Source organism: Microtus pennsylvanicus, chromosome 5, assembly GCF_037038515.1.
Source record: "Microtus pennsylvanicus isolate mMicPen1 chromosome 5, mMicPen1.hap1, whole genome shotgun sequence".
Lineage (NCBI taxonomy): Eukaryota > Metazoa > Chordata > Mammalia > Rodentia > Cricetidae > Microtus > Microtus pennsylvanicus.
Window position 1 is genome coordinate 101,501,063 of NC_134583.1, and position 25,521 is coordinate 101,526,583.

The following is a 25,521-nucleotide window of genomic DNA, read 5'->3' on the forward strand; positions in this document are numbered from 1 at the left end:
TACTAATACACATGCACCACACATTCGAACATGTAGATACTCACACATCACAAAAAATAAAAAGAAAGAAATCTTTATAAGAAAAGCATAAGGAGCCGGGCGGTGGTGGCGCACGCCTTTAATCCCAGCACTCGGGAGGCAGAGGTAGGTGAATCTCTGAGTTCGAGGCCAGCCTGGTCTACAAGAGCTAGTTCCAGGACAACCTCTAAAGCTACAGAGAAACTCTGTCTCGAAAAACCAAAAAAAAAAAAAAAAAAAAAAAAAAAAAAAAAAAAAAAAAAAAAAGCATAAGGGACAAACTGGGAATCCGCTGGCCTCCCCAACACAGCAGAAGCAACTGAAGGAATAAGCTGTCAGTTTTCTAAACAGACAGGAAACAGCGAGGCTGCAAGGGTGTCCTCTGTGCTCTGTAGTCTTCTGTATGGACACAACTTGGAATTACATTTGAGCAGTATGCTCTGCCCTAGTGTTTCCTGAGTGCTTGAGCAGGGCCAAGTCACTCATCTCTTGGGGACCCAGATGGGATGGTCTGACTATTACTATGGATAACCTTGAGCCTCTTCATCAGATCTCAAGGAAATCTCTCATGGTTTTAGTTTGTATTAATGCAACAAAGATCTCCTTAAAAATACAAATATAAAAAGATGAAGAACTTGTTCACACTTATAATTCTACATCTTCTCAGATACTCTTGACTCTTTTTGTTGATAAACACTAAGCTTGTTGTCAGTGTAAATTAAACATTAGTTTAAGACATTTGTTGTAACTAGGGAGCAACAACAAAAATAAAATAAAAGAGAACAGAAGACAGAAAAGGCACCTTTTCTCTAACCAAGCAAACCACCCTAGAGAAATATGTTGTAAGGAACAAATGTGTGGATAGCACTATGATGTAGATATGATGATGTTTGCCTACGTTATTATAATTAAATGTCGTCATGACAGTTATCTTAACAAAAATATAGTTCAACTGATGAAACTACTATAAATTTTTCTAAATCTAACTGTAGAATATTATAAAAATTAATATTAATTAAAAATCATGCTACATTTGTGGAAAAATTGATGAAAGTGCAGATCTTCATGATAAACTAGATTCATAGAAATAGGAACTGAATGTTTCCCATCATTGTGCAAGGTAGGAGGGCCTAAAACAGACATGAAATTAAAATTTAGACAATCTGGGTTGTTGAAGGGGAAGATGGAGGGAGACTAAGCAAAGAGTGACTATGATAAAATATACTATATGCTATATTTAAATATCATAGCAAATCTGATTGTTTTATACAATTAATCTATGTGAATAAAAATCAATTTTCATTATAGAGGGCTAAGGTTTTGGCTTAGTAGTAGAGCACAAGTTAGCATGAGCAAGGCCTTAGACTCAGTCCCCAACTCACAAATAAATATCGCACTATAATCTAGCAGTAACATGAAGATGTGGTGATAAGCCAATGAGTTGACACAAAATAGGCATGTAGATTCCGTCTCTCTAGACACGCAGGTATATATACGTACACAAACACACATGCTAAATCTATAATGGGACATATAAAAACATAATAACTATGCACATATATGCAACATTAAGATTATTTGATTCAGATAATTTAAATGTTCTCACTAATGGTAGGATTATCTGTAGTTTTATTTTTATATTTAACTTTATTGTATTTTTCAATTTTTTAACAAAAATCTCATATTTTTGAAATTCTGAAAACAAAGAAATAATATTTTTGTGACAGAAACGACCACTCTTTTTTCAATTTCTTTCTTTTTTTTTTTTTTTTGGTTTTTCCAAACAGGGTTTCTCTGTGGTTTTGGAGCCTGTCCTGGAACTAGCTCTGTAGACCAGGCTGGTCTCGAACTCACAGAGATCCGCCTGCCTCTGCCTCCCGAGTGCTGGGATTAAAGGCATGCGCCACCATCGCCGGGCTTCTTTTTTCAATTTCTGAAGATTCTTTTCTCTTTCTCTCTCCTTTCTCTCTCTCTTCTCCTCTCTTCCCCCCTTTCCTTTCTCTTTCCTTCTCTTATTTACTGTCTTCTCACACATACACTCCAAAGTCTGAGAACAATTGATCTGTCCTTTGCTCTTTACCTTGTATGCCTTTTTTGATTCTCACAGCTCGCAAGATATAGGTAGTGGTTCTTGTAGAATTGAAGAATGACTGTCCTACTGCCTGAAGGTGGGGGTTTTCTGCCTGTTTTCCCAATTGGGAATGAGTCTAATATGGCCAGGTTTTCTAACATGTCAACAAATGAAATGTATTATGTAGAAATTCTCAGTTTTAAAAGAATGAGCTCATTAAAAATATCCAAGCACTAGGCAGGCAAACTAAAATCAAGACTTCAGGTTCAAGCTGAATCTTCTCTGTGGACTCCAGCTTTCTCATCTCCTCTATACCCCTCAGCACCTTGCACAGATTTGCTTATAGTGACCAGCACCTAAAGGTTTCCAAGGAAGTCAGTCAATTTGCAGATGATATAATTCACAATAAAGATACATGACCCAACATTAACATTTAATAACTTGTTTTGATTCTGAGCTTTCCTTCAAAGAACCTTCCAAAGCTAGAATGAGAGAAAAGTCTTCCTTTATGACTTAAAAACAGAAACTCGTTTTCCTTTACTTTGTACTAACCCAAGAGCTCCGTCAGCACACAATAAATAATAAATTACAGTCGTTTAATTACAGCTTTTATGCATCCAGGTCATGTTATATTGACTTTGCATTCATAGTCAACTTTTCTACCACTTAAGAAGAAAGCAGCAAGGGATAAAAGGCAAACAAAAGACAAACCATGATCTAAGAAAGAGATGGCAATTTTTATGTCAGCCTCAAAGGAGCTGAGTCAGACAGGGAAAATAGAAACGAATCCAGACCAGATGAATACTTCATAGTAAGCAATAGGAGAGCTTCACAGGGGCATCTGGGATCTGCTGCATTACCTCACAGCTACGGACCAGAGAACATTACCTAACTGCTTTTGCTTCATCCTAGGGGGCACCTTAAGTGAGGGCGGCAAAGATGATCTAATAAAAGATATTGTCTCAAAGTCAGGCAGCCAAAAGATGGGGCTCAGCAACTCGAATGTAGGCTTTGTCTAGATACAAGAAAGCCTGAGATAGAAGTGAGACCACCTGTGCAGAAGATTTCTTCTCTTGGGAGGGGCGGGGGAAGAGAAACATTGCTGGCTTAAAACATATGACCAGAACAATGTCCTGGGCCCAGCCTATAAAAAGGAAGAGTTCTTCCAGCTGCTGCCACTGCCCTGATGGTATCAGGGCGTAGAGGTACATGTTCATCAACAGTCAACAGAGAGTATTTGCCACGTGACTAGCCTGGTTCAAACAACAGACAGTTTTTTCATACATGCCTCACTGTAAGAGGAGACAGGTAGTAAGCAATTTAAAAGGAAATGTTGAGTAGCTGTACATCTTGTTTATAAAACAAAACTGTAAGTTGCCATAGCATTAGATGAGCTAAGTTAGAATGGTGGTCAGAGAAGGAGTCTGGGGGTGACCTACTACAGGGATGCTTAACGACAAGAAGGAAGTGGACAACAGCACCCCTTTAAGGAAGAAATAATAAGTGCACATGAAAAGACCTTTTTGTGTTGGAAAATTTTAAGAGTTTATATTTGTGTAAATTAGAACCCAACAACTATGCTGAAACAGAAAGAAAAGAAGGAAACTGAATGAGCCTGAGAGCCCTAGAAAGGTATCTGGGGCACATTCGGGTGCTTACAAAGCCATGGAGGGCTTAAACATAGGGACACTATCATTTCTGCAACTCCTGTTTCTATGGATTAACTGAAACCAATTTTATTTGTATAAAAGGGCAGTGGAGACCTGTTGACATGTTAGACCAAGAACCAAGTATGTGCGCTGTTCCTCTTTCCTGAAGTATGAGGGTGACTTTAACGTGGGCACAGAAGAAAAGCTGGTGATAAAGACAACACCACAGAGGTTCAGAGGAACCTGTGCTCTGTTTCAGAAAACTAGGCTACCCCAGGCTCCATTTAAGCAAAGTCCTGACAGCAAACTGAGTCTTCCTTGAAACATCCACAGTCCCCCACTCTTGTCTCTGTCAGGCTACTGTTAGTCTGTGAGCCACATAAAGCAAACCCCACATTCTCTGCACCTTCTTATTACCTCATGTACCACATAGTAACTGGTGCGTGATAATTACCCAGTCCCACAGCAAAATTCACAGGGATATAAAGAGTATATAGTTTATAGCAATCTTGTAGTGACACCAACTAGCTTCGTGGAAAAGGAACTGACCATGGGGCCAAGGTTTCCTTCAACATTTTAATTGACAGTTTAAGGTCCATAACTTTAAAGATCCAGAGCTGACTTTATTTTGGTATAAGAAACCATGACACTTAAGTCTGGGTTTTTCTGAATTATGACTATTGTGAAAAATTTAATATCACTTATAAAGATGTGTCATTGTGATTGGTTTAATATAAAAAGTGAAATGGCAATAGCTAGAAAGGGAGGATAGGTAGGACTTCCGGGTAGAAAGAGAGAGAAAGAAGAGGAATCCAGGCCCCAAGATAGACACCAGAAGACATGGAAAGGAAACAGGAGGAAGGTGCAAGATGGAAGAGGAGTTATGACATATAGTAGATCATTGACTAAAATAAATGGGTTAATTTAAGTTATAACAGCTAGTTAGAAACAAGCCTAAGCTATAGGCTGAAACTTTCATAATTAATAAGAAGTCTCTATGGTGTATGAAGTTCTTCTGTAATTGTGTTGCTTTTATTGGTTAATAAAGAAGCTGCTTTCAGCCAATGGCTTAACAGAATATAGCCATGCCAAAAGAGATAGAAAGGGATTAGGTAGAGTCAGAGGAAAGCCATGTAGCTGCCACAAGAAACAAATGCCTCCGCAGGAACTTGCTGAAACTTTGCTGGTAAGCCACAATCCCGTGGTGATGCACAGATTAATGGAGATGGGTTAGTTTAAGATATAAGAGCTAGCTGAAAATATGCTTAATTTATTGGCCAAACAATATTGCAAATAATATAGTTTCTGTGTGATTATTTTAGGTCTGAGTAGCAGGGAACAAATGAGTGGCCTCTGACACCAAATTAATTTGTGCCAAAGTGGCCAACTAAATCCACTTAAAACCTGACAGTTTGGGGAAGGACTTCTAGACACTCACACACACACACACACACACACACACACACAAACAGAGTTTAATACAACTTCTTGCTCTGCTTGCTGGTGGCAAGCAGAGATGTGGCTCCTTTAAGAGGTTTCCTGCTTCAGCTTTAGCAGCATAAATTGCATGACTACTTTAAAAACAGCAGCTTCCTGGTTTGCCAGCACAAATGGATTTGTCTCTTTCAGGAGGTCCAGGTACGGAGCATTTAAATGAGGTTTGTAAGCAGAGTGCTACACCTTGCTTAATGGCAACATAAGACCCACTGTGTGCCTGAAAATGGTGCAATGTGCATGGCTCTCAAAGACTGGGAACATGCCTCAACCATGCTGGGCTGGGCAGAGTTGATTGTGATTTCAAGGCTAGCCTGGGCTACAGAGTGAGTTCCAGGACAAGCTCCAAAGCTACACAGAGAAACTCTCTCTCAGAAAAAAAAATGGAAAAAAAAGTCTCTATCATTATTTGGAGGTTGGCTGGCAAGACAGAGAAAGTCTCATTAACAGATAACTGCACTGATGAATATTTGCTTATTGGCATCTCACGAGGCGACTTCATTCATGTAACTCTGAGGCATCCTGCCACTCATGCTATGTGTGTAAATGAATCACAGAGCAGAAATCTGATAAAGAGGAAGTCAACACCATACTTACATATCCGTATTCCAAATCCCAGCACCAGCAGTAGTTGCAAAACCTCACAAAGCATGCTCTGAGGAAGTCACCAATGAGGATCGTGACGTAAGTGGTCAAAACATCGGAAACGGTGAGTCGTACAAATTCCTGGTACAATAATACAGTCTTTATTAATGAACACATTTTGGTCTTCAGATGACCCTAATATTGATATCAAAACTGTGATGTTTCTAAGTCCCTGGCTTGAAGACTAAAGCTAATGATAAAAGAGAAAAAAAAAAAGACAAGTGGGCACATCGAGTAAATGAAAAATAGCTCTTGTGTATTTTGTTACTCATAAAATAAGCAGCTCCATCCTTAAATCTTCCTACCAGCTTCTTGTTTTTACGGAGAAACTTTGTGACACCGAAGTTTAAAAACAAGTGGAAAAATACTCAATATGCATGCATTTTAGGTTTGTATCTGGCATTGAATTGTGTGCTTTGAAAGTGTAATGTGTATATGGTATGTGGCTGGAACTTCAATGAGGTTGTTTTAAAAAGTGCTTGTATTAGTTTCTTTCCTTGGTGTTGGCCAAATACATGACAAGAGGTTACATAAAAGAGAAGAGTTTCCTCCGGCTTACACTTGAAGGGGATACGGTCCATTATGACGGAAGCATATTGGCATGAGTGTGAGGCAGCTGGTCACAATACTAACACAGTAAGGAAGCAAAGAATGAACATCAGTAGTGTTCAGGCAAACCCTACCCCAGACCTTCCCCCAGTGCTCTGCTTTCTCCAGCTTGGCTCTATTTCCTAAAGAGTCTACCATCTTTCAAAACAGTGCCACCAGCTTGCAATCAGATTTTCAAACACAACACTTTGTAGAGTATATTTCACATTCAAACCACAACAGTGATACTTTTAAAAATATAAAATCTTGTTTTCAACACAAGTTTTTAAAAAATCTATAGGATAAGATACGTGGAATAAACTTATTTTTAACAAAACACTCATGTAGGTATACATATATATGTCTATGAGTATACATATATACACTATGTATATAGTGTATGTGTGTGTGTGTTCTAGAAAAGGCAAGTCACTTCTGTGGTGTGGGTTTGAAATTAAATTAAATGCAAATTATATGCATTGTGAGTTGGGCAGGAAGATTAGTATTACCTCATGGAAATATATGACAACAACCATTAATAAAAATGGCAAATAATTTAAATATTCTTCATCATAGTTGATTTCTGATGTTCCTTTTCTGTTTCTTTACAATAAATTGTATTCTGAAGATTAATGCCATTGAATATATAAAGGCATAATTTTGGAGAGGTACTACTTACTGGTCAAGGATGGGGATGTGACTCAGTTGACAAAGGGCTCACCTAGCATGTACAAAACACTGGGTTCAATTCCTAGAATCATGTTCACCAGCAGTGGTGAAACCAGTGACCCAGCACTAAAAAGACAGAGGCAGGAAGATCTGAAGATCAAGGCCATCCTCAGCTACACAGTAAATTCACATCGAGGCTAGGGTCCATGAGACCCTGTCTTCAAAAAAAATAAGAAAAAGAAATACCACTATTCTGTAAAAAGTCTTTTGATTTTTTACTTCCATTTGTCTAGATGGTCTCCTTTCTAAAATAACAAGTTAATTATCTCATAGGGCAAGTAAGCATTTGACAGAGTAATCAGTGAATTTCCAGTCTCATGCTTCAGAGCTGGGCCCCTAAACTCCTGGCATGATAAGCCATCAACCCCTTCCTTGCCATGTTTGCATACCATATGAAATATTAATAACTAATATTTATTTTATAATATATTAAAGTTAAATATATACAGCAACTGCCTTAGGTGTAAGTTTACTACAATGTAAATATAATGAAAACAAAAGATTATTGAAATTTTAAATGTGTATTTTAGGATTATTTTAACACTAATTTTCCAGCAAAGTAACCCATGAAAAAGGCCTGGAAGCAGTAGGACATTTTGACCTCAAAGCAGAGTTAAAGAAAGAAAAAAATGACAGAAAGGAAAGAAAGCCTTTGCTCATAGGTGTTTTAAAACCTCTCATCACTGGGGCAAGCAGTTCCACATCCTTCTAGGGGCCCCTGCACACAGCTCTTTCTGTTATTCTTGTACTTCTCCTCCATTATTTTCTCGTTTGAGTCTCATTAGCCTTTTTTAGACCTACATATATATGTATGCTTTTCCAGGGTACTTGGCCTTGCACATGGTCTTCCTCAACCAACCTTGCCTAACTCCCCTCCTGTCTCAGTTTGTACCAACTGACAAACCTTGTCAGAGCAGGACTAAGGCAAGCATCCTTTTCTCACTGATACAGAGATGTGCTATAACAAAATGGACTCAGATTGCATGCATTCTATCTTTGTCTCATTGCCAATGTATATTTGAAATCTTTTTATAATTATGTTGTTAATGGCCTTGCCTCTCTCTATGTAATAATCAATAAGGCTGTAATTTTCACAAAACGTGTTCCCCTTTCAATCCCTTTATATCTCTAGTATCCAAAAATTCTGGGTATGTATCAGCTATTAAGTAAATATGGAACAGAAGATTATATGCACTAGTAATTCCTGGTTATTCTGGAATGAAATCTTTCTCTTCTATGCTCTCATTCGCCTTTTTATTCCCTTGTCAATGCTAAGCCCCTGACAACAAGCATGGTCTAGAGGTAGGTTGAGGAGGTTATTTTTTTAATTTCCTCAGGAAGATTTCTTGAGAAGGGAAAACTTCAAAGTGGTGAGACAGTCCCTCATGCCTCCTTGAAGAAGGGTCATCACCCAGGGACTGAAATATTCTCCTCCAAGGTATGATATTTTACATCAATTCCACAAGGAGGATATGAATACACTTGTATAAATTTTAAGTATCAACCATCAAATGGTGATGTGGGATTCCCCACTGTATGATGTGAACACCATTGGGTAATAAAGAAACTGGCTTTACCTGATAGAGTAGAGTAGAGCTAGGTGGGGGAAACTACACTGAATGCTGGGAGAAAGGAGGCAGAGTCAAGAGAGAAGTCATGTAGCCCTGCCTGAGACAGACATTGGAACTTTATCTGGTAAGCCACAGCTATGTGGCAATACACAGATTAATAGAAATGAGTTATATTAAGATGTAAGAGTTAGCCAATAAGAAGCTAGAGCTAATGGGCCAAGCAGTGATTTAATTAATACAGTTTCTGTGTAGTTATTTCAGGGCTAAGCAGCCAGGAACAAACAAGCAGCCTCCTTATAAAAAATTGGTACCCAACATGGGCAACTAAAATTCACTTAAAACCTGAAAGAGTTTGGGAAGGAATTCTAAGCATAAAACAAAAACAAAACAACAGAATTAAGCATGGCTTAATGTCGTGGCTCCTTTAAGAGAGGTTTTCCTGATTAAGTGGTAGCAGAAAAAAGTCACACAATTTTGAAGGTGGCTTCCTGGGCTGGGCTACTAGTACAAACTCTGATGAGGTCTGGCTATGGAGCATTTAAAAGAGATTTGTAAGAAGTACTGCCCCTGATTCAGTCTGAGGATTTGTAGAGGATTGAAGTCTAGTGATTGCTGCTCTGATTCTCTGATCTTTCAGCTTTCACCCTAATATCTGACTCCGGGTTTCTATTGTTCAGACTAATTAGGATGGTGCTCACTTGAGCATATCTATCTCTCAGTATTCTCATCTACAGAGTGATGACGCTTGGGGGGAATCTCACATGGATGGCTTAAAATTTTAAGGAGTTCATGCTTGGCACACTTCATGGGAATCAGTGTTAGCCTTTCTTACTGGGGTCCTCAGCACTTGGCTTCATATTTGTCTTCAAAACATAATGTCAGCCATAGAACATGCCTACTTGGCTCAAGGCAAAGTTTCTGTTGTCTGTCTTATTACCTTCCACTGTAGGTAATAAATTACTATTTGAAAAGCACTTCGGAGTTGAAAGGAAAGCAAATTTAATGGGTTTAGAACCAAGTGAGCTCTGAGTGCCACAGCATCATGGAAAGAACAAAGTAGAAGACATTCAAGGAAAGAGAAAACACCTAGAATGTTTCATAGAATCATGCATTTTTAGGGTACATCACCATAATTATACAAACCCAACTGCCTTTACTATTTCTTCATTTTTTATTGACTAAAGGATAGAAATGTTTCCAGAAACAAAAATGGAAATATTGATATAATGAGGGCCAGTGCCTACTAACACTCAAAGCTGATATATGCACCGAGTTACTGTCACTGTCCTAGATTCTGCTGGCCTAGCCAGCCTTCTATATTTCCCTTCTTTTCTACTTTTCTTCCTCAAAATGGGTGTCAAAAACTTACGGGAAAGTCAGAAGAGCCAGTTATGGAAGGGGAATGTCTCTTATCAAGATATTGAAGGAAGAAGGGAGAGAATGACAGTAAGAAACAATAATGAAATAGGAAACTCACTACAAGATACGATTCAGAAAACTGCACACAGCATGTTCTGAGATTTACAGCATATTCTAGAGCCCATGGTTTTTCTGTTATTAGGAGTTGACACAGAAGCTTCTACATCAGGAACATAATTTTCTCTTAGAATGATATTTCATGTTGAATTAATCTCTCCTTGCCTCAGAAATGGTCATCCTGTATCTTATTCTTTACAGCTGGTTTTACTGATCCTGTTCAGCAGGTGCTTGCCTGTAAAAGGGCAGGCTTTAATACATTCCAGGAAAAAAAAGCCTATCAATCTGCACATTTGCAAACTGCACATTGTAAGGGTCTCTGTTCTCAAACGCTAGGTTGCAGATGTAGGGGATAGGTTAGGTGTGAAGAAACAGCCCGTGAGAACATTCTTCCCAAAGAACACTGCAACATGCAAAAGTGACTGCCTGCTCCTGACAAAACTAACTGTCATGGGCTTTGTAGATTAAAATAATACAACTGTTTTTTCATGGTTCTGGAAATAATAAGTCTAATATCAAAGTGTAGACACAGGAGATCTGCTTCCCTTGCCTTCTAACTCCAAGAGATTGTCCACACTCCTTTAGCCTTTGCCCCTTCCTCCACCTCTAAAGCACATCATTCCAACCTCTGCTTTCTTTGTCACATCTCAATTCTCCGACGTTGTCTCTGTGTCTCTCTTAGAGAGATACACCTTGTAACCTTATTAGACTCACTCAAAATAGTTCAGGGTCATTCATCCTGCTATGCTGCTACATGTTTAAATCCATAAAGTGAACAACTTGGTTGACTCTTGCTCTGCCTACCACACCACAGCCCATAGAATCTCTCTTTTAAAAGCATACAGGTATTAGTTTATTCTTCATGTATGTCTCTAGAAGCATGTGAAGGCTGAAAAAAAAGCAGTATGAACTAAGAAAGAAACTTATCTGATCATCAAATGCTGAACAAAGTAAATAAAGCAAAATATTTTATTAGACTATGCATTCTCTATTCCATATTCAATCGCATAATTCTAGTGTTGTGTAATATAGATATATATAGATATAGATATAGATATAGATATAGATATAGATTTCTCCCATAATTGAAATCTTGATTGGCTTAACCTCCTGAACATCAGACATGAAGTGAAGATGTCTTTTGAGGCTACATTTGTTTACATTGCGTTACTTCAGTAGGATTTGCATTAATACATTGATATTCTCATCCTACAGAAAATATAATTTTAAAATTTGTTTACATAGCCAGGCAGTGGTAGCGCATGTTTTTAATCCCAGCACTTGGGAGGCAGAGGCAGTTGGATATCTGTGAATTTGAGGCCAGCCTGGTAATGTACAAGAGCAATTTCCAGAACAAGTTCCAAAGCTGCAGAGAAGCCTTATCTCGAAAAACTAAAAAGATTTTAAAAATTAAAAAAAAATTGTTTAAGTAATTTACAGACTCCATGACTAATACAGATGAACTGCTATGTTCTAGAAACACTAAAATGTACTTCAATTTTTCTGTACTTGATAAAAACTAAGGTTGAATGAACACTAAAAATGTTTTCTCCAATGTGATAAAATTACAAGCTTCAGAAAACACAAATAGAATCTGTACATAAGTGGGAGACTCTGAAACAGCATCTCTGGTTGTTTTTGTTTGATTTTTATTTCCCTTTATTGGACATAAGAAATAAGGCCTTATTTATTTTATATGGTAAATATCACTAGTCTTAGTTAGACTAGGGTCATTTACGTAACCATTATAAAAACAAACAACTTAAAATAGCATTTCTTTTAACGCTTATGGGAAAATTATTAGATAAAATTAGTATTATAAAACCACTAGAGCCATTTTATAAAAACAAATAACATTAAGCAAAGCTCCGCATTATTACTATTTTAGTCTTTATCTAAATCAGGGTGTGTTGTTAGCATATAATAGGTGGCATGAATCTCTTCACATGATTGCAAACTATCCTTTTATGTACAGTTATAAAAGTACTATAAAAAGAAAACGTGTCTATCTCCGGGGATAGATATGAAGTCTTTCTTTGTCAATACATATGAAATGTGGGGCCAGCAAACACTAAATATTCAATAAACCATCTCTATTTTTATTATTAAACCATAAACAAAACACCATAGTTTGGAGGAAATATTCAGCCAGCTTTGCCCCCTAACAACATAAACTTTTCTTCATAACGTTACCTGTCCCACCATTGTTTCCCAGCAGGGTCCTCTAGGTACATCTGCAGGATGAACAAAAAATGGTGGTCCTGTGGTGTTCCCAGAGAGGGAGTCATTGTAAGCCTTAATCATGTTGGCTTCCCACAGAGTAATATTGGCCTTCACGAGCTTCTCCTCTTCAATCTAGAAATCCAAAAGGTGGAAAGGAAAATAACACAGCACAGTTTCAAAGGCTAGACTGGGCAATTAGCATGCTGATGACAAGGACAATCCAGACACAAGGCTCACCTTGTTGTTAATCTCATCCATCAAGGCAAGAATAAATACATACAGGTTGCCTAGAAGAAGAGCAAAAATGCGCCCCAGGAGCCACTTCAGAGCAATGAGAGGATGGTAATCTTCCAATTCAGCAAATAAGTCAAACAGTGTGGGACAGAACATCCCCAGGAGAGACATAACCATGTTCATCTACAAGGAGACACAGGGATCAGGGCGTTTCAGTTATTACGGCTTCCCTCTGGAAGTTGAGAAAATTTTCAGGTAGGTTACTTTGACACTTTAAAAAAAGCTAAGAATATGCCATGCCTTTTTAGCATTTGGTCTCAATAAAACAACAAAGACTATATTTGACATGTATTTATAAGCTATGCATATGAACTTGCAATGTGCCCATGATCATGTTGCCCTGGCATAGTGAGCGCACAATTTCTCTCTCTGGCCAGAGAACATACTGATCTATGTGGTTACTGATTGTGATATGCTAATGCATGGCATTTTGAAAATGAGGTAAAGAGGAAGAAAAGACTAGAAGTAACTCCTGCAACTTGTTCTCTAAACACAAGACTCAAACTGTCGGCACTACCTATTTTATTTCCCCTTGTATACTCCATATTTTGAATGATTAGAACTACCAGAATATAGTTAGAATATAATAGCTATCTTTTAGGTTTTTTTTTTTTACTAAAAACACCCTATTAGAATTATCAAGGGGATGTACAACTCAGCATGATATAAAATCAGCATGAAGTATCTCAACTGACATTAAAATTTGGCAGATTCTGTCCACCTCCATATAAAGACAGTCTAGCTTTTGTGCCAGTAGAAGTGTGGGGTCATTTTTGAGTCTCCATTATTATCTTCATCTGTATCAAGAGCTCAGAGTTCCTCTTAAACAGATATTAAATGCATTCTTACAAAGAGTTATTCTTTTTGGGATACTGAGATAGGCTGGCCTAGGATTCAGTGAGTAGTCCAGGCAGCTTCAAGATCGCTAGCTTTCTGTCCCCTGAATGATGGGAAGAAGTTAATGATCAGCAACCATTCATCATTTGATATGATTCATTTACACGAGAATAGAACCATTGTGCCGTGGGCCAAAGCTGAATGGTTTTTCTTACATTTACTACCAGCATTATGAGAATATTTTGAAAATCCTTTAAAAGAAAAAAGTTCCCCTGGTTAATAACTGCCACTTTTCAGGTTTCCATGGAAACTGTGATACTGTGATCACTAAATGTGTGGCTCAGTTTTGCTGTCATTACTTTTGAAGATTTTACACTGTTTTTATGTACAGGTTATTTTTTTTTTTTGAAGCACTATCTCAAAACTCTTCCATCTACACAGCTTTGGGGAAGTTTCCATCTGTGGTACCCAAGCATCTCATAGCATAAATCTGCATGTGCTTCGAAAACGCCCAAGTTCAAGCTGATGTCATGTGGCACACAAAAATACCTCAGGTACCGCAGACTCTAGCAATAACTCAGAACCAATGATTTCCTGCTGTAAATCTGTGTTCTAATCACGCTCTCCTACACACTGATTGCCAGATTCTCTGTAGGTAAATCTGGCCACGAGCTGGCCTTCCTCACTTGAATAGCTGAGGAACACAGTAAGAAAGAAATGGAGATGTGTCACTGGGATTCTCGTGAAAAGCCTGGAAACACAAAATTCACCAGGCAATCTGGGTGCTTCTTATAAGAAAGGCATAGGAACTATAAACAAACAGTCAGGAAACTGGCCTTTCAGTTGTAGAAGTAACATCTTCCAAAAAAGCAATATTGGGTTATAAAAAGAGTCTTAGAATTGAAATAAAATGTCAAGGCTGTCAGTCTGGTTTTCCTAACTTTGCCTGTCATACCATCTTTTAAGATCCACCCTTCCCTCTATAAAATATTCTCTTTTCTCTCATTCTAACTTTCCATCTTGAAAACCCAACAGCATGGATTTGGACAGAGGACAGGAAGACGGTGGGAAGACATGTGCAGCATAATGGTTATCTTATGCAGGAGAGTAGAAAAGAGCATCAGGCAGGAAGCAGACTTGTCTCATGTTCAACTGCAGAAACATAACCCACAAAACAGCAAGTATGAGTTTCCAAGCATGCAGAGACGAACTTCATTTTTTTCCCACCACCCAAGGGTGTCAGGATCTTGCTGTGCAAATTCCTGGGATCGCTTCACAGCCCAAAAGATGAGGTATCCACTTGCACCAAGTGTTAGGAACACGAAGAAGTTAGCAAGAAACCTCAGGAATCTGATGAGGTGGACGTTCTCCTCCACCTGGGCTGCTCTTTCTTCTATGATGGCTTCCTGTAGCCAGGCAGAACAGAACGCAAAAGAAACACAGTTGTGAAAAAGATTGGGAATTGAGAAAAACAAGAAACAAAATTTAAACTAAATCTGAAATTCCATAAAGTAGTTGAATAATGACAGAACAGTACAGTAAGTGAATTGGTAGAGGCAGGAGGATGGGTAAGTTTGGTGTTAGCATCTGCTACATAGCAAGCTTGAGGCTGGTCTGGGCTACCTGAGACCCCTTTATAAATAATAACAGCAGGAGAATATTCATTCAATAAGATACACTCTTTCAGTACTTACTTTTTACAGTGAGGGTGGGGTGGGTCAACATGTAGGGCTTTGCTTTTATAAAACAATTTCACGTAGCCTATGATGGCTTCAAACTCACTTTATAGCTGATGCTGTATTTAAATTCCTGATCCTTGGGCCTCTCATCTTCCAAATGCTGTGGTCACAGGTCTGTTCAGCCATACCCTGCTCTCCTAATATTGTTTTAAAGCTATGTTGTAATGCTTTAGAATCAAGTTATATACTGAGCCTGCATGTTTAGCTGGTGAGCATTGTCAAGGTATTTGAACTGTCTGATTCTGCCAACTCCTATTTGAGTCAAATAGCAGTATCTTATTACTAAATTTGGTGAAGAAAAGTTCTGAAGAGAAAATACAGCTGTTACGGGTCACGGGATATTTCATCATAATCAGACTTGTGTCCACATCATAGCAGGCAGCCATGATGAGAGTGTCCTTCTCACAACTGCCAAGAGATTTGACAATTCTCACGGTACGCTTCCCAGCAATATTCTTAGAATACAAAGAATATAAGCTTTGGGGGTCTGTGCCTTTACCTTAAAGTTCATTGTGATAGAATTAAATTTGTTGTCCGCTGTTTCAGGGTTACCAATCAGATAGTCCCAGCTGCAGAATACCTTCCAGCTGAAATTGAAAGTATTGTCATCGCCACCTCCATCATCACCAATATTTTTGGTCATCCTGTAGAAAGCAATAGTTTAATACAGCAGCCAAAAAAAAGTAAGAAAGGCCGGCAAGGGGAGTGAGAAAACGGCAGTCATGGATACATTGGATATACAACGTCTAGAAAACATTTTTAAACAGGGTACTCACGTAAATAGACAATAGATATTTTGATTTTTAAATTTTATGCATTTTTCATTTAATTCTCTCATTTTGTGGTAAGCAAAAACTGCTACACACTGATGATTTTAATACCTATAGGGACCGACAGAATAAATGCCCTGCAGAGAAAAGGTGGGATCATTTTAAGGATGATACGAAGCTCTGAACTCTGTTCTTCAAAAGAAACAAAGACAAAGACTGGATTGGAAAACAGTGCGATGTGAAATCATAAGGGTGAAGGCAGAAGTATGGGCCATACCTTTGCTTACAGTCCATTTCCCTTACTGAGAACTACGACAATGAAAAACTCATTTTATTCAGCATGAGTCTCAAGGCATTAGATAGCTCTATAGACAGCTCACAGTAAAGATACCATACATTGCTTTTAAATGAAAAGAAGGAAACAGCACCAGAAGAAGCTTTACCAATAAGCAAATATACCATGAATAGCCTTTTGCATACATGCTTGCCATGGGATTGCTTTTCAGTTCTGTCCTTGACATTAAAAAAAAGGTTTTGACAATATCATCTTCACTTTGTAAATATTTGCCATTCATCCTAGGAAGAGTTTGTAAGAAGAGAATTTTGCATTTTGAATCTCATAATTCTAGATCCAGGTCGTAAAGAAAGGACATGAAATGGAAGATGGTGACTTTAGCCCTTCGTCCATCACTGTCCTTTTGTTCCAAGCACTCTTGAAAGAAGGCCAACTGTAGTTTAGAGAGGAGGAGGAGACAGTTTCATGGGCTATGTTGGATCTGCCGCGAGGTCATGTTCCCATAAGTCGGCCTCACAGAGCCTTCCAAGGCATCCTTTAGGGTCTGAATTTCATCATTAGAAACAGTGGATATTATCATCTCTGGTGGAAATACTGCTGACAAATAAAATAGCAACACGGGCTCTGTTTTTTTCCTCTATGTATATGAGTGGATCTCTCAACAAAAGGGAATGTAATTAGTGGTGGGGAAAGAAGCAGGGAGATATGATTTGATACTAAAATTCCATGTCAGGAAATATGAAAAACATTTAGGTAGGGTTTGAGGTGGGTCATAGATATTCTGGTTAAGTACATATAAAAGATATAAAAAGAAAGAAGTTTGGACAATGACAATTTAACTAGAATATAGAAATGTTTTTATTCATTTGGATATAGTGTGTAAGGTGGCCCCAATCCTAATGTGGTCTGGAATATTAGTGGGTCTTGTCATATATTTATGTTTGATCAATTCAGTTTTTTAAGAAAAAATTAGTACAAGAGTCATATCAAGGCAATTTAACTTCAAAGGGATTTTACAACTAAGCAATCATTTTTAAAATGGATTTTAAAGCTGTAAAAGGCCACCCAGAACAAGCTAGAGATGTATTTTTGCCATCATGAGATGAATGAATTCTCCTCAGAGACTGGAGAAATAAGAATGCACTTAGGACTGGGCGGTGGTGGCACATGCCTTTGATCCCCACACTTGAAAAATGGACGTTGGAGGATCTCTGTGAGTTCATGGACAGCCTGGTCTACAGAGTCAGTTCCAGAACAGCCAGGACTGTTTCACAGAGAAACCCTGTCTCAAAACAAAGCAAAACAAAAACAAACAGAAGAATGCCGTGAAGGCAGGAGTGCTGTGACCCTTTGATACACTTTGTGGTGACCCCCACCAATAAAATTATTTTTATAACTGTAATTTGTTAGTGTTATGAGTCATAATGTAAATATCTGTGTTTTCCAATGGTTTTGAGCAACCCTTGTGAAAGGACCATTCGACAACCTTCCCCAAAAGAGGTTGCAACTCATATGTTGAGAAATACTAAGTTAGAGAAGTGTCCAAAATTCTGTTCTGATTGTGTGAGCATGGTCTGATAACCAAGCTACTGAACCTTAAATCCATCATGTCTCTCGTGACAGTAACTGGCACGTCTTCACTCACTATGCAAGACACACTGGAGGAACAACTCGGTCCTACGAAAGCTAAGGAGGAACACAGAGGGAGGGCAGGTGCAGCAGGAAACTTTTCATCCACAAATCTGGGTTCCAAAGGCCTTAAGGGGAGATGGTCTTCAACATCCTTCGTTTCATAGCCCGTCAAATAGAATTAGAGCTGTTTTGCAATAGTTAAGAGGTAAAGGTTTTCACTGGAGATGTAGCTCAATAAAGTGCTTGCCTAGCATGCATGAGACTATGTGTTGAATCCTTAGCACCACATAAACTTGGCATTGTGGGATACACCTGCCATCCCATCACTTTGGAAGAAGTAAATTTGAGGTCAGCCTGGGGTACATGAAACCCATCTCACAAAAAAGAAACCAAAACCAAAAATCAAACAAAAAATAAAGGAACAGTTAGTGGTTTCCATGATGCATGGTACATTTTAGGCAAATATTAATTATTATTTGAAGTATAAATTATAGTTTTTGTTAGAAATTCTGAAATATGAATATTGCCAACTTTCCCAATTTAAAGAAGTATTTGTATATTTATGTTTATACCAGTTTATGATATATGTTAATTTATGATACATGTAGGACAGTATATGGAGACAAATCTCAACATCATTTACAACTTACACATGACAAGATAAAGTACTGAAGGATTTTTTTAGTCTATTCTAAGCATAGCATATTGCCAGGCTTGTAAATGGTAAATATGTGCTGTCGGGGAACCTTGCAATAGGGAAGTCTTGGGAAAACCCCCTGGGATAGACTGGCATTAATAAGCTTCTCACTAGGCATACAGTCAATGAATTATTCAGCTCCTTCAGCAGTTTGATAGATGTGAAATACGCTGGAAAAATCCAGACGTTTTAGCTTATAGAATTGCTTTGGATGAGAACAGCTACATTTGGGAAGCAAATCACTTTGAATTTGAGATTATTAACTACAAACACTATGAAGAAACGGATGGTTTCCCAGCCACTAACATTAAAGCGTTCAACTGTTCAAGCTTGCCTTCAAAGCTTAGGCATTGCATTTAGTGTTCGGATTCCAGAGCTTTGAAAAAGAAGGAAGGCAAAGACTTAAAGTTAAGGCAACCAGTCATCCATTTGCCAGGAATTCCCTTGACTTTCAGACAGTCTTGGCAAAAAAAAAAAAAAAAAAAAAAAAAAAAAAAAAAAAGACTTTCTATTCGAAATGCACAAAGTACTTTCTTTTGTTACGTTCTAATTTTTCAACTAGATAATTTAAAATAGAGATTTGCTTCCATTTTCGAATAAGGATGCTGAAGTACAGGCAAGGTGACATGACGCCAGGAACCCAGAGCCTTGCACATGATACGCAAGTTTCTATCCCCAACCCTGTGTGTTGCCACATTCTAACCCTGAGGAGTGTTCCAAAAGGCCCTGTGATGTTAAACCCTTTTGTTTTTCAGGGTGGAAGAGTTTAACATCAATGCTCATTCATCTCCTACATGTTTGCTATCCTCTAGACATGAAATATCACTATTCAGTTCTCAGAATGATTCCTACTGATTCCAGAAATCATATTAAAAACTTACGCTTTGAGGACAACCAGAAAGCTGTATCCAATGCACATAATTCCCACCAGGAAGTAGGAGAGAGGTAGCCGGAAATTCAGCCATCCAATCGTGCGTTTATTATCGTAGTAGCCATAAAAGAGGACAGAGTACTGTGCCAGGCCCTAAAATCCAACAACAAAGTCACTTACTTAGCAGATGTTTTTAAGAGCAACACAAAGGAAAAGAAGGACTTTAAAAAGAATAATGAAATGACATTGATTTTCACTGAGGGCACAGTCTGACATGAGACCTCCTGTTTCGTCCTATAGAGTTAATGTTACCGTTGTCATATTGATTGACAGCTATCTGAAATTCAGTGACTTCTAAATAGACAAAATGTTAACCAAGTATTGGCTTGCTCCAATGTGCAGCTATTACTGTGAAGGGTCCATTGAGTTAAACATAAAAACAAACTTCATGGTGCCATTTAAAGAATTTATATAATACACATGTAGAAGATCTCTGGAACATGTCTCCTTAAAATATTGCAGAGGGTCTATTTCCTGCCGCTTCAGCCATGATTAGATCCATTCTCCTTAGCCATAGAACTGTGTCTCAGATACTTGTGAGCAAAACTAAGCAGATGAGATGATATTGGAAGCAATGCGATTCCTTCAGGCAGACTGGCAGCATTTCCTCCTAACAGCCATGTTCATCTGTGTGCTACATCTTACCCAAAAATTACCTGCCTGGGTAAGAGTCTCCATTCCTCCAAAGCCACCAAATAATCCCCCTTTGTACCCAGAACACTGATGTTGTCTGATGCTACTTTCTCTCTCACATTGTCATTCTCATTATTGAATCATTGTTTCCATAACATCATATGATATATCCACTCCCCAGCTCTTGTCTGCCTTCTCTTCTTAGGGAATCATTGAAATAATCATCTTACTTTGTTAAATAATTGGACAGTTTGGGGCGTCTTTTTGAAATCAAGTGAGTTACTTTCAAAACTCTGACAAAAGCCAGCCAACTATCCTTATTATCATTTACATCAACGCAGTGGGAGGACTGTAAGACCTATCCGGGGAGAAAGAAGAAATAGGGTAGGGCAACAAAGAGAGAGATGGGGGAAAGACCTAGAAGGAGAACAATGAGAAAAAATTGAGAAAGTTAACATAAACAAAGATCATGCCTAGTTCAAACACAGTGTTGGAAGGATCTAAGTTACTTGTCTCGAATTTTGTTTTTAATACCATGAGAACCAGCAGGAAATAAAATTTTTACACAAGCTCAAAATCTCAGATGGGTTCGTGGATCTAACTAAGCCAAGACAGGATGTGACAACTGTAGACAAAGATGCGCTAAGCCCCCCTGTACCACATAGGCTGCACCTTCATCCTTTATCTTACAAAATGAAGCCCTTCTGTGATGGCTAAGGCCCCAGAAATTCTATATGAAAGAGTTTCTGAGTGGGTCATTGGAGACGTATCTGATGAGATTAGCATTGGTGTAGGTAAATTCGGTAAAACAAATTGCCGTTTCCATCCAATGAATATGGTGAGTATTACCGAATGCCCTGGCAGCAGTACCAGTCAATTTCTTTTGTTGATAATTTTGTAGCAGTAGAGCACCTTATTTCATCTCACAGAGCCATTGAGTGAGCCCTGAGAAGTCCCTGCTTCTGGGTCACTCATTCTTCCCCACCCTGATGTTTCTTTCATAAGTAGAAGCTCTCTACGTATACCATTCCCAGACATTCTCAAGTTCCTCACTGAAGCCCAAGGACCAGAAACCAGTCTGAGGGTAGAGCCCAATGATGAAAGGGAATGTCATCCTTCCCTTCTGGGAGCATACACTGGCTTTTTCTGCCCCTGCGAAAGGACACCTGGCTCAAGGTCTGACTGCAAAACCTAATTTTCCAGAAAAGATACCACATCTTTCACATCTGGCTTAACCTTATTTTTCCTCTGGCTACCTCACAACTTGGTTAGGTAATGGAGGAGTCATTTACCACAACATTGCCCCTCAATTAACACATATGAATAATCAGTAGCTGCTACCCTGATGTGTATTTTTTAGGTAAACAAACTCAACCTTAAAGAAGTTAAGGAATTGGCCAAGTTCACACAGCAAGTCTGTGACTGAATCTAAACATGAGCCCACTTTGGCACAAATCCCATGCTTTTGAATACTGAGCTATCCACTTCTCCTTGTACTTCCTTTGTCTTCCAAGAAGTGGATCATGTGACCATATCTTCCCAAGGGAAGAAAGAAGCAAGGCATGCTACTCATCAAACAGGAGACAATGCTTGGTGTTGCCTGGGACTCTCTGAAAAGACCCTGGACATTTTTTTTAAAGGTTTCAGAGACATTCATCCCTACGTTTGTAAATATTACAGTCTAACATCTTCTATAATTCATGATCACTACTATGAGAGCTAAGAAGATGCCCTGAAAATAGCATGAGAAGCGAACACAGACCATGAAGAGCATCTGGCTAGGTTAGCACAAGAGTCACTAGAGACAGCTGGCTCATCTAGTTCCTGTCCCATTCAACATATGTTCAAAGGTGGCACTTCATAAATAGTAGATCATCGCAAAGTAGGAGAAATTCTTTTTTGATGCTCATGTGTGTGGTGGGAGGGCGGGGGGGGGGGGGTTGCTGATTATTCCCAAGCTTTCTTCAATTTACCTAATGCTACATGTGCAAGGAAGTGGATAAATGCGGGACTAAATTCAATTCTAATTTCAAAAGCTTTATCGAATTCCTCTAAGAAGTGTAGTGATGGTTAAATATGAGTTGAGAGCCCTCGAAGAGAAATAACCTCCCGTGCCAGGCAGTGGGCATGCCACATGTCTTTCCCCTTCTACAGCAGCAGACATCTGGAAGTTACCAAAATAGCAGCGACTCCTACCCCAGTCAAGGATGTATTCAGTTGCTATGTTAGTGGGCCCTGATTTTCCTGTGGGAGGATTGTCCTCTCCTCCCCAAATCTGTGACAGATAAACTACAGTCAGAGCCAAGCTCCAAATCAACACAGAAGATGCCTTTCCAAATCCGGGGCACGATGCCTTTTATGTCTTGTTTGAAGGCTGCAATTGCCATGGTCCACAGCCACCCACACATCACCAGAAAAAGCAAGACTAGAAGTTTTGATTATCTTGTCACTAGGAATTAGCTTGTGTGTTTATGTAATATTTACTGATAACTCGGCATTTGGCAAATATAACACACAGATAGAGGAGAAAACTGGATTACTGAACTCCTCAAGAGCTCTGCATGCAAAATACCCATATCAGAAGTATTTGTTACCTAAAATTGTATCTCTGTCTCTTACATATTTCATATAACACCAAATAAATACTGCCTTTGAAAGACAAAAATCTATCCCCCTACATGGTAAATGAATTTCATTATTTTTAGCAACTCTGGTTAATATGTCGTGACTGTCAGACAACTATTTTGTGGGCAAAAAGCTCATAAAGTTAAAATTGGTTTAAATAAAGGTAGGATTTACGAAGCATAGCACAGAAGCGTCATGAGGAGGAGGTGGTCCTGCAGGAACTGAGGCCACGCACATTTCTACTTTGAATAGCTGTTGATCATTTACGTCTTCCAATTAAGGAGGTTGCAAGTGTGAGTGGAAGAGAGGGACAGGACCACTTTCTGAGAAAAGCAAAGAGTGTGGATGCTCATAACACCCAACAGGAGCCTTAGTTAATGTAGCAGGAACAGACTGGCCCTGACACACTGCATACTGTGAGCCATCAAGCTACCCTCATGATCCTAATGAGATCCACTGTCTCCAGCCCAGTGTTTTGATCACATCTACATTTCCTTTCTTCCTATAGAAATGCAGATCCAGAAACCTAGACCAGACAGCGTATGGCTTGTGTGTTTGTTTAGTTGTTAGTATTTTAATTAGTATACAAAGTAATAGACTTCAAAATGACATCTTCATTGTTTTTGTCTTTCTCTTTCCCAGCCCTTCCTTGTGTGGTTTTATGGTCTATACCTCCCCTTCTCTCTCTCTCTCTCTCTCTCTCTCTCTCTCTCTCACACACACACACACACACACACAAATATCGTTCTTTCTGAGTCAAAACTTTACTTACAGAATAATTTCCAGCTCCTTTTATTTTCCTCTGAGTATGGTGATGCCATCTTTCTTTACAGGGGAATAAAAGCCCATTGGGTATATATCACATCTTCCTCATTCATTCATCTGTGGCTAACAGTAACACTGAATACTGCCAAGGATGTGGGGAAACGCCCCCTTGTTTACTGCAATGGAACTATAAGCCCATGTAGCCACTGTGGAAATCAGTACAGAGGTTTCTCTGAAAACTCAAATATTCCCGTATGACATAGTTTGTACCACTCCTGACACTATTCTATGTCATACCACAAGTGACTTACTACATGGCTCTTGATATAATGTGTGTCTTAGAGAGACAAGGCAGGGTTTAGCCTCCACAGACTTTCTCATCAGCAGGTTAATGTCAAAAACTCCATTCCTCCAAGTTGTGACAAAATCCATTTGTTTTGCTGTCTACCTGTGGATCGATGCTTTTCTCTGCCTCCTGCACAGACCAGATGCTGGCACAGCTTTCTTTGGTTTCTGGCTTGCAGATATCAGGTTTTTGTCTTTGGTGCATTTTCTACCTCCAACAAAAGAATATTTGACCATGACCCCAGCAACTCTTATAAGGAAAAACTTTTAATTGCAGTGGCTTATAGTTTCAGAGGTTAATTCCATTATCATCCTGATGGGAAGCAGGGTGGCATGCAGGCAGACATGGTGCTGGAGAGGCAGCTAAGAGTTCTACATCCAGATCAGCAGGCAGGAGGAAGTGAATGTCACACTACACCTGGCTTGAGCATTTGAGATCTAAAGTTCACCCCTTAGTGATAGATACACTTCCTCTAACAAAGTCAAACCTACTCCAACAAGGACATACCTCCTAATAGTGCTACTCCCTATGGGCCAAGCATTCAAACAAATGAGTTTATTAGGGACCATTCCTATTCAAACCACCACATCTACCAAGTGCCAGACATTGCACTAATACCTAACAGACATAATCTCATTTAGTTTTTCTACCAGCCTGGCTTATATTACAAGTAAAATATTTTACATGTGGTTTTCAAAACATCAGGGTTGTTGCCTGGCATCTCAAAGGCAGTGTGCAGTAAGATTCCAACTGAGGTGCATGTGAATTCCATAATGGAGTTTCCTTTACTAACTACACTGTATTATAACTCTTCTGCCTTTTATAAAAAGTACTTGAATTTACCGGCCCCTGCCCCTGCCCTGTCTCTGCCTTTCAAGTGCCTGGATTAAAGGCATCATGCCCAGATACTTTTGTGTCCACAACTATCACTTGGATATGAATCTGAGCCCGTAGTCCAGTGTCTATGGCATATCTCCTTCCACCATGATGATGCACAGGGTGAATTAGCACATTCCAAACAATTTCTCAAACAGGCTTCTCGCTCCTTTCTCAGAGAGTGGCACCAAGTTACCTCTGCTAGAAACCTGGTCATTTACATTGTTGCCCCTCTTTCATCTATAGCCCATATCCAGTCAGTAGCTAAATCCTATAGTTTCTGCCTCATTTTTATATTGCACAGGGATACCTTCTCCGCCCTGCTGTCGCTGGAAGGCTCCTCAGTTGACTTTAAAAAGCCATTGTTTTATGGGTGCCGGGAAATGGTTCAGTTGTCAAGTGTCTGCCACTAAAGCATAAAAGCTTTCAACATCCACACAAGAGCTGAGTCTCAGATTGAAGAAATGATTTGGTGGTTAAGAGCACCTGCTGCTCTTGCAGAAACCTTTGTTTGGTTCCCCGAACCCACACCTAGAAGTTTACAGCCACCTGCACTCCAGTTCCTGGAAACCTGATGCCTTTTCTGGCTTCTGTGGGGAACCAGTACACACAAGGTG

At 39.0% G+C, this 25,521-nt stretch overlaps 1 protein-coding gene across 1 annotated transcript in view; it reads right to left on the reverse strand.

Moving 5' to 3' along the window:
* The window catches only part of Tmc1 (transmembrane channel like 1), a gene marked incomplete at its 5' end in the record, with an annotated part of 100,745 nt that overhangs the window by 16,424 nt on the left and 58,800 nt on the right, over positions 1-25,521 (reverse strand). The window contains 6 exons of the mRNA XM_075975253.1: positions 5,830-5,958; positions 12,435-12,596; positions 12,702-12,881; positions 14,807-15,001; positions 15,834-15,978; positions 19,610-19,752. Coding sequence (XP_075831368.1) covers positions 5,830-5,958; positions 12,435-12,596; positions 12,702-12,881; positions 14,807-15,001; positions 15,834-15,978; positions 19,610-19,752 — 954 coding nt within the window. The remainder of the gene's footprint in view (positions 1-5,829; positions 5,959-12,434; positions 12,597-12,701; positions 12,882-14,806; positions 15,002-15,833; positions 15,979-19,609; positions 19,753-25,521) is intronic.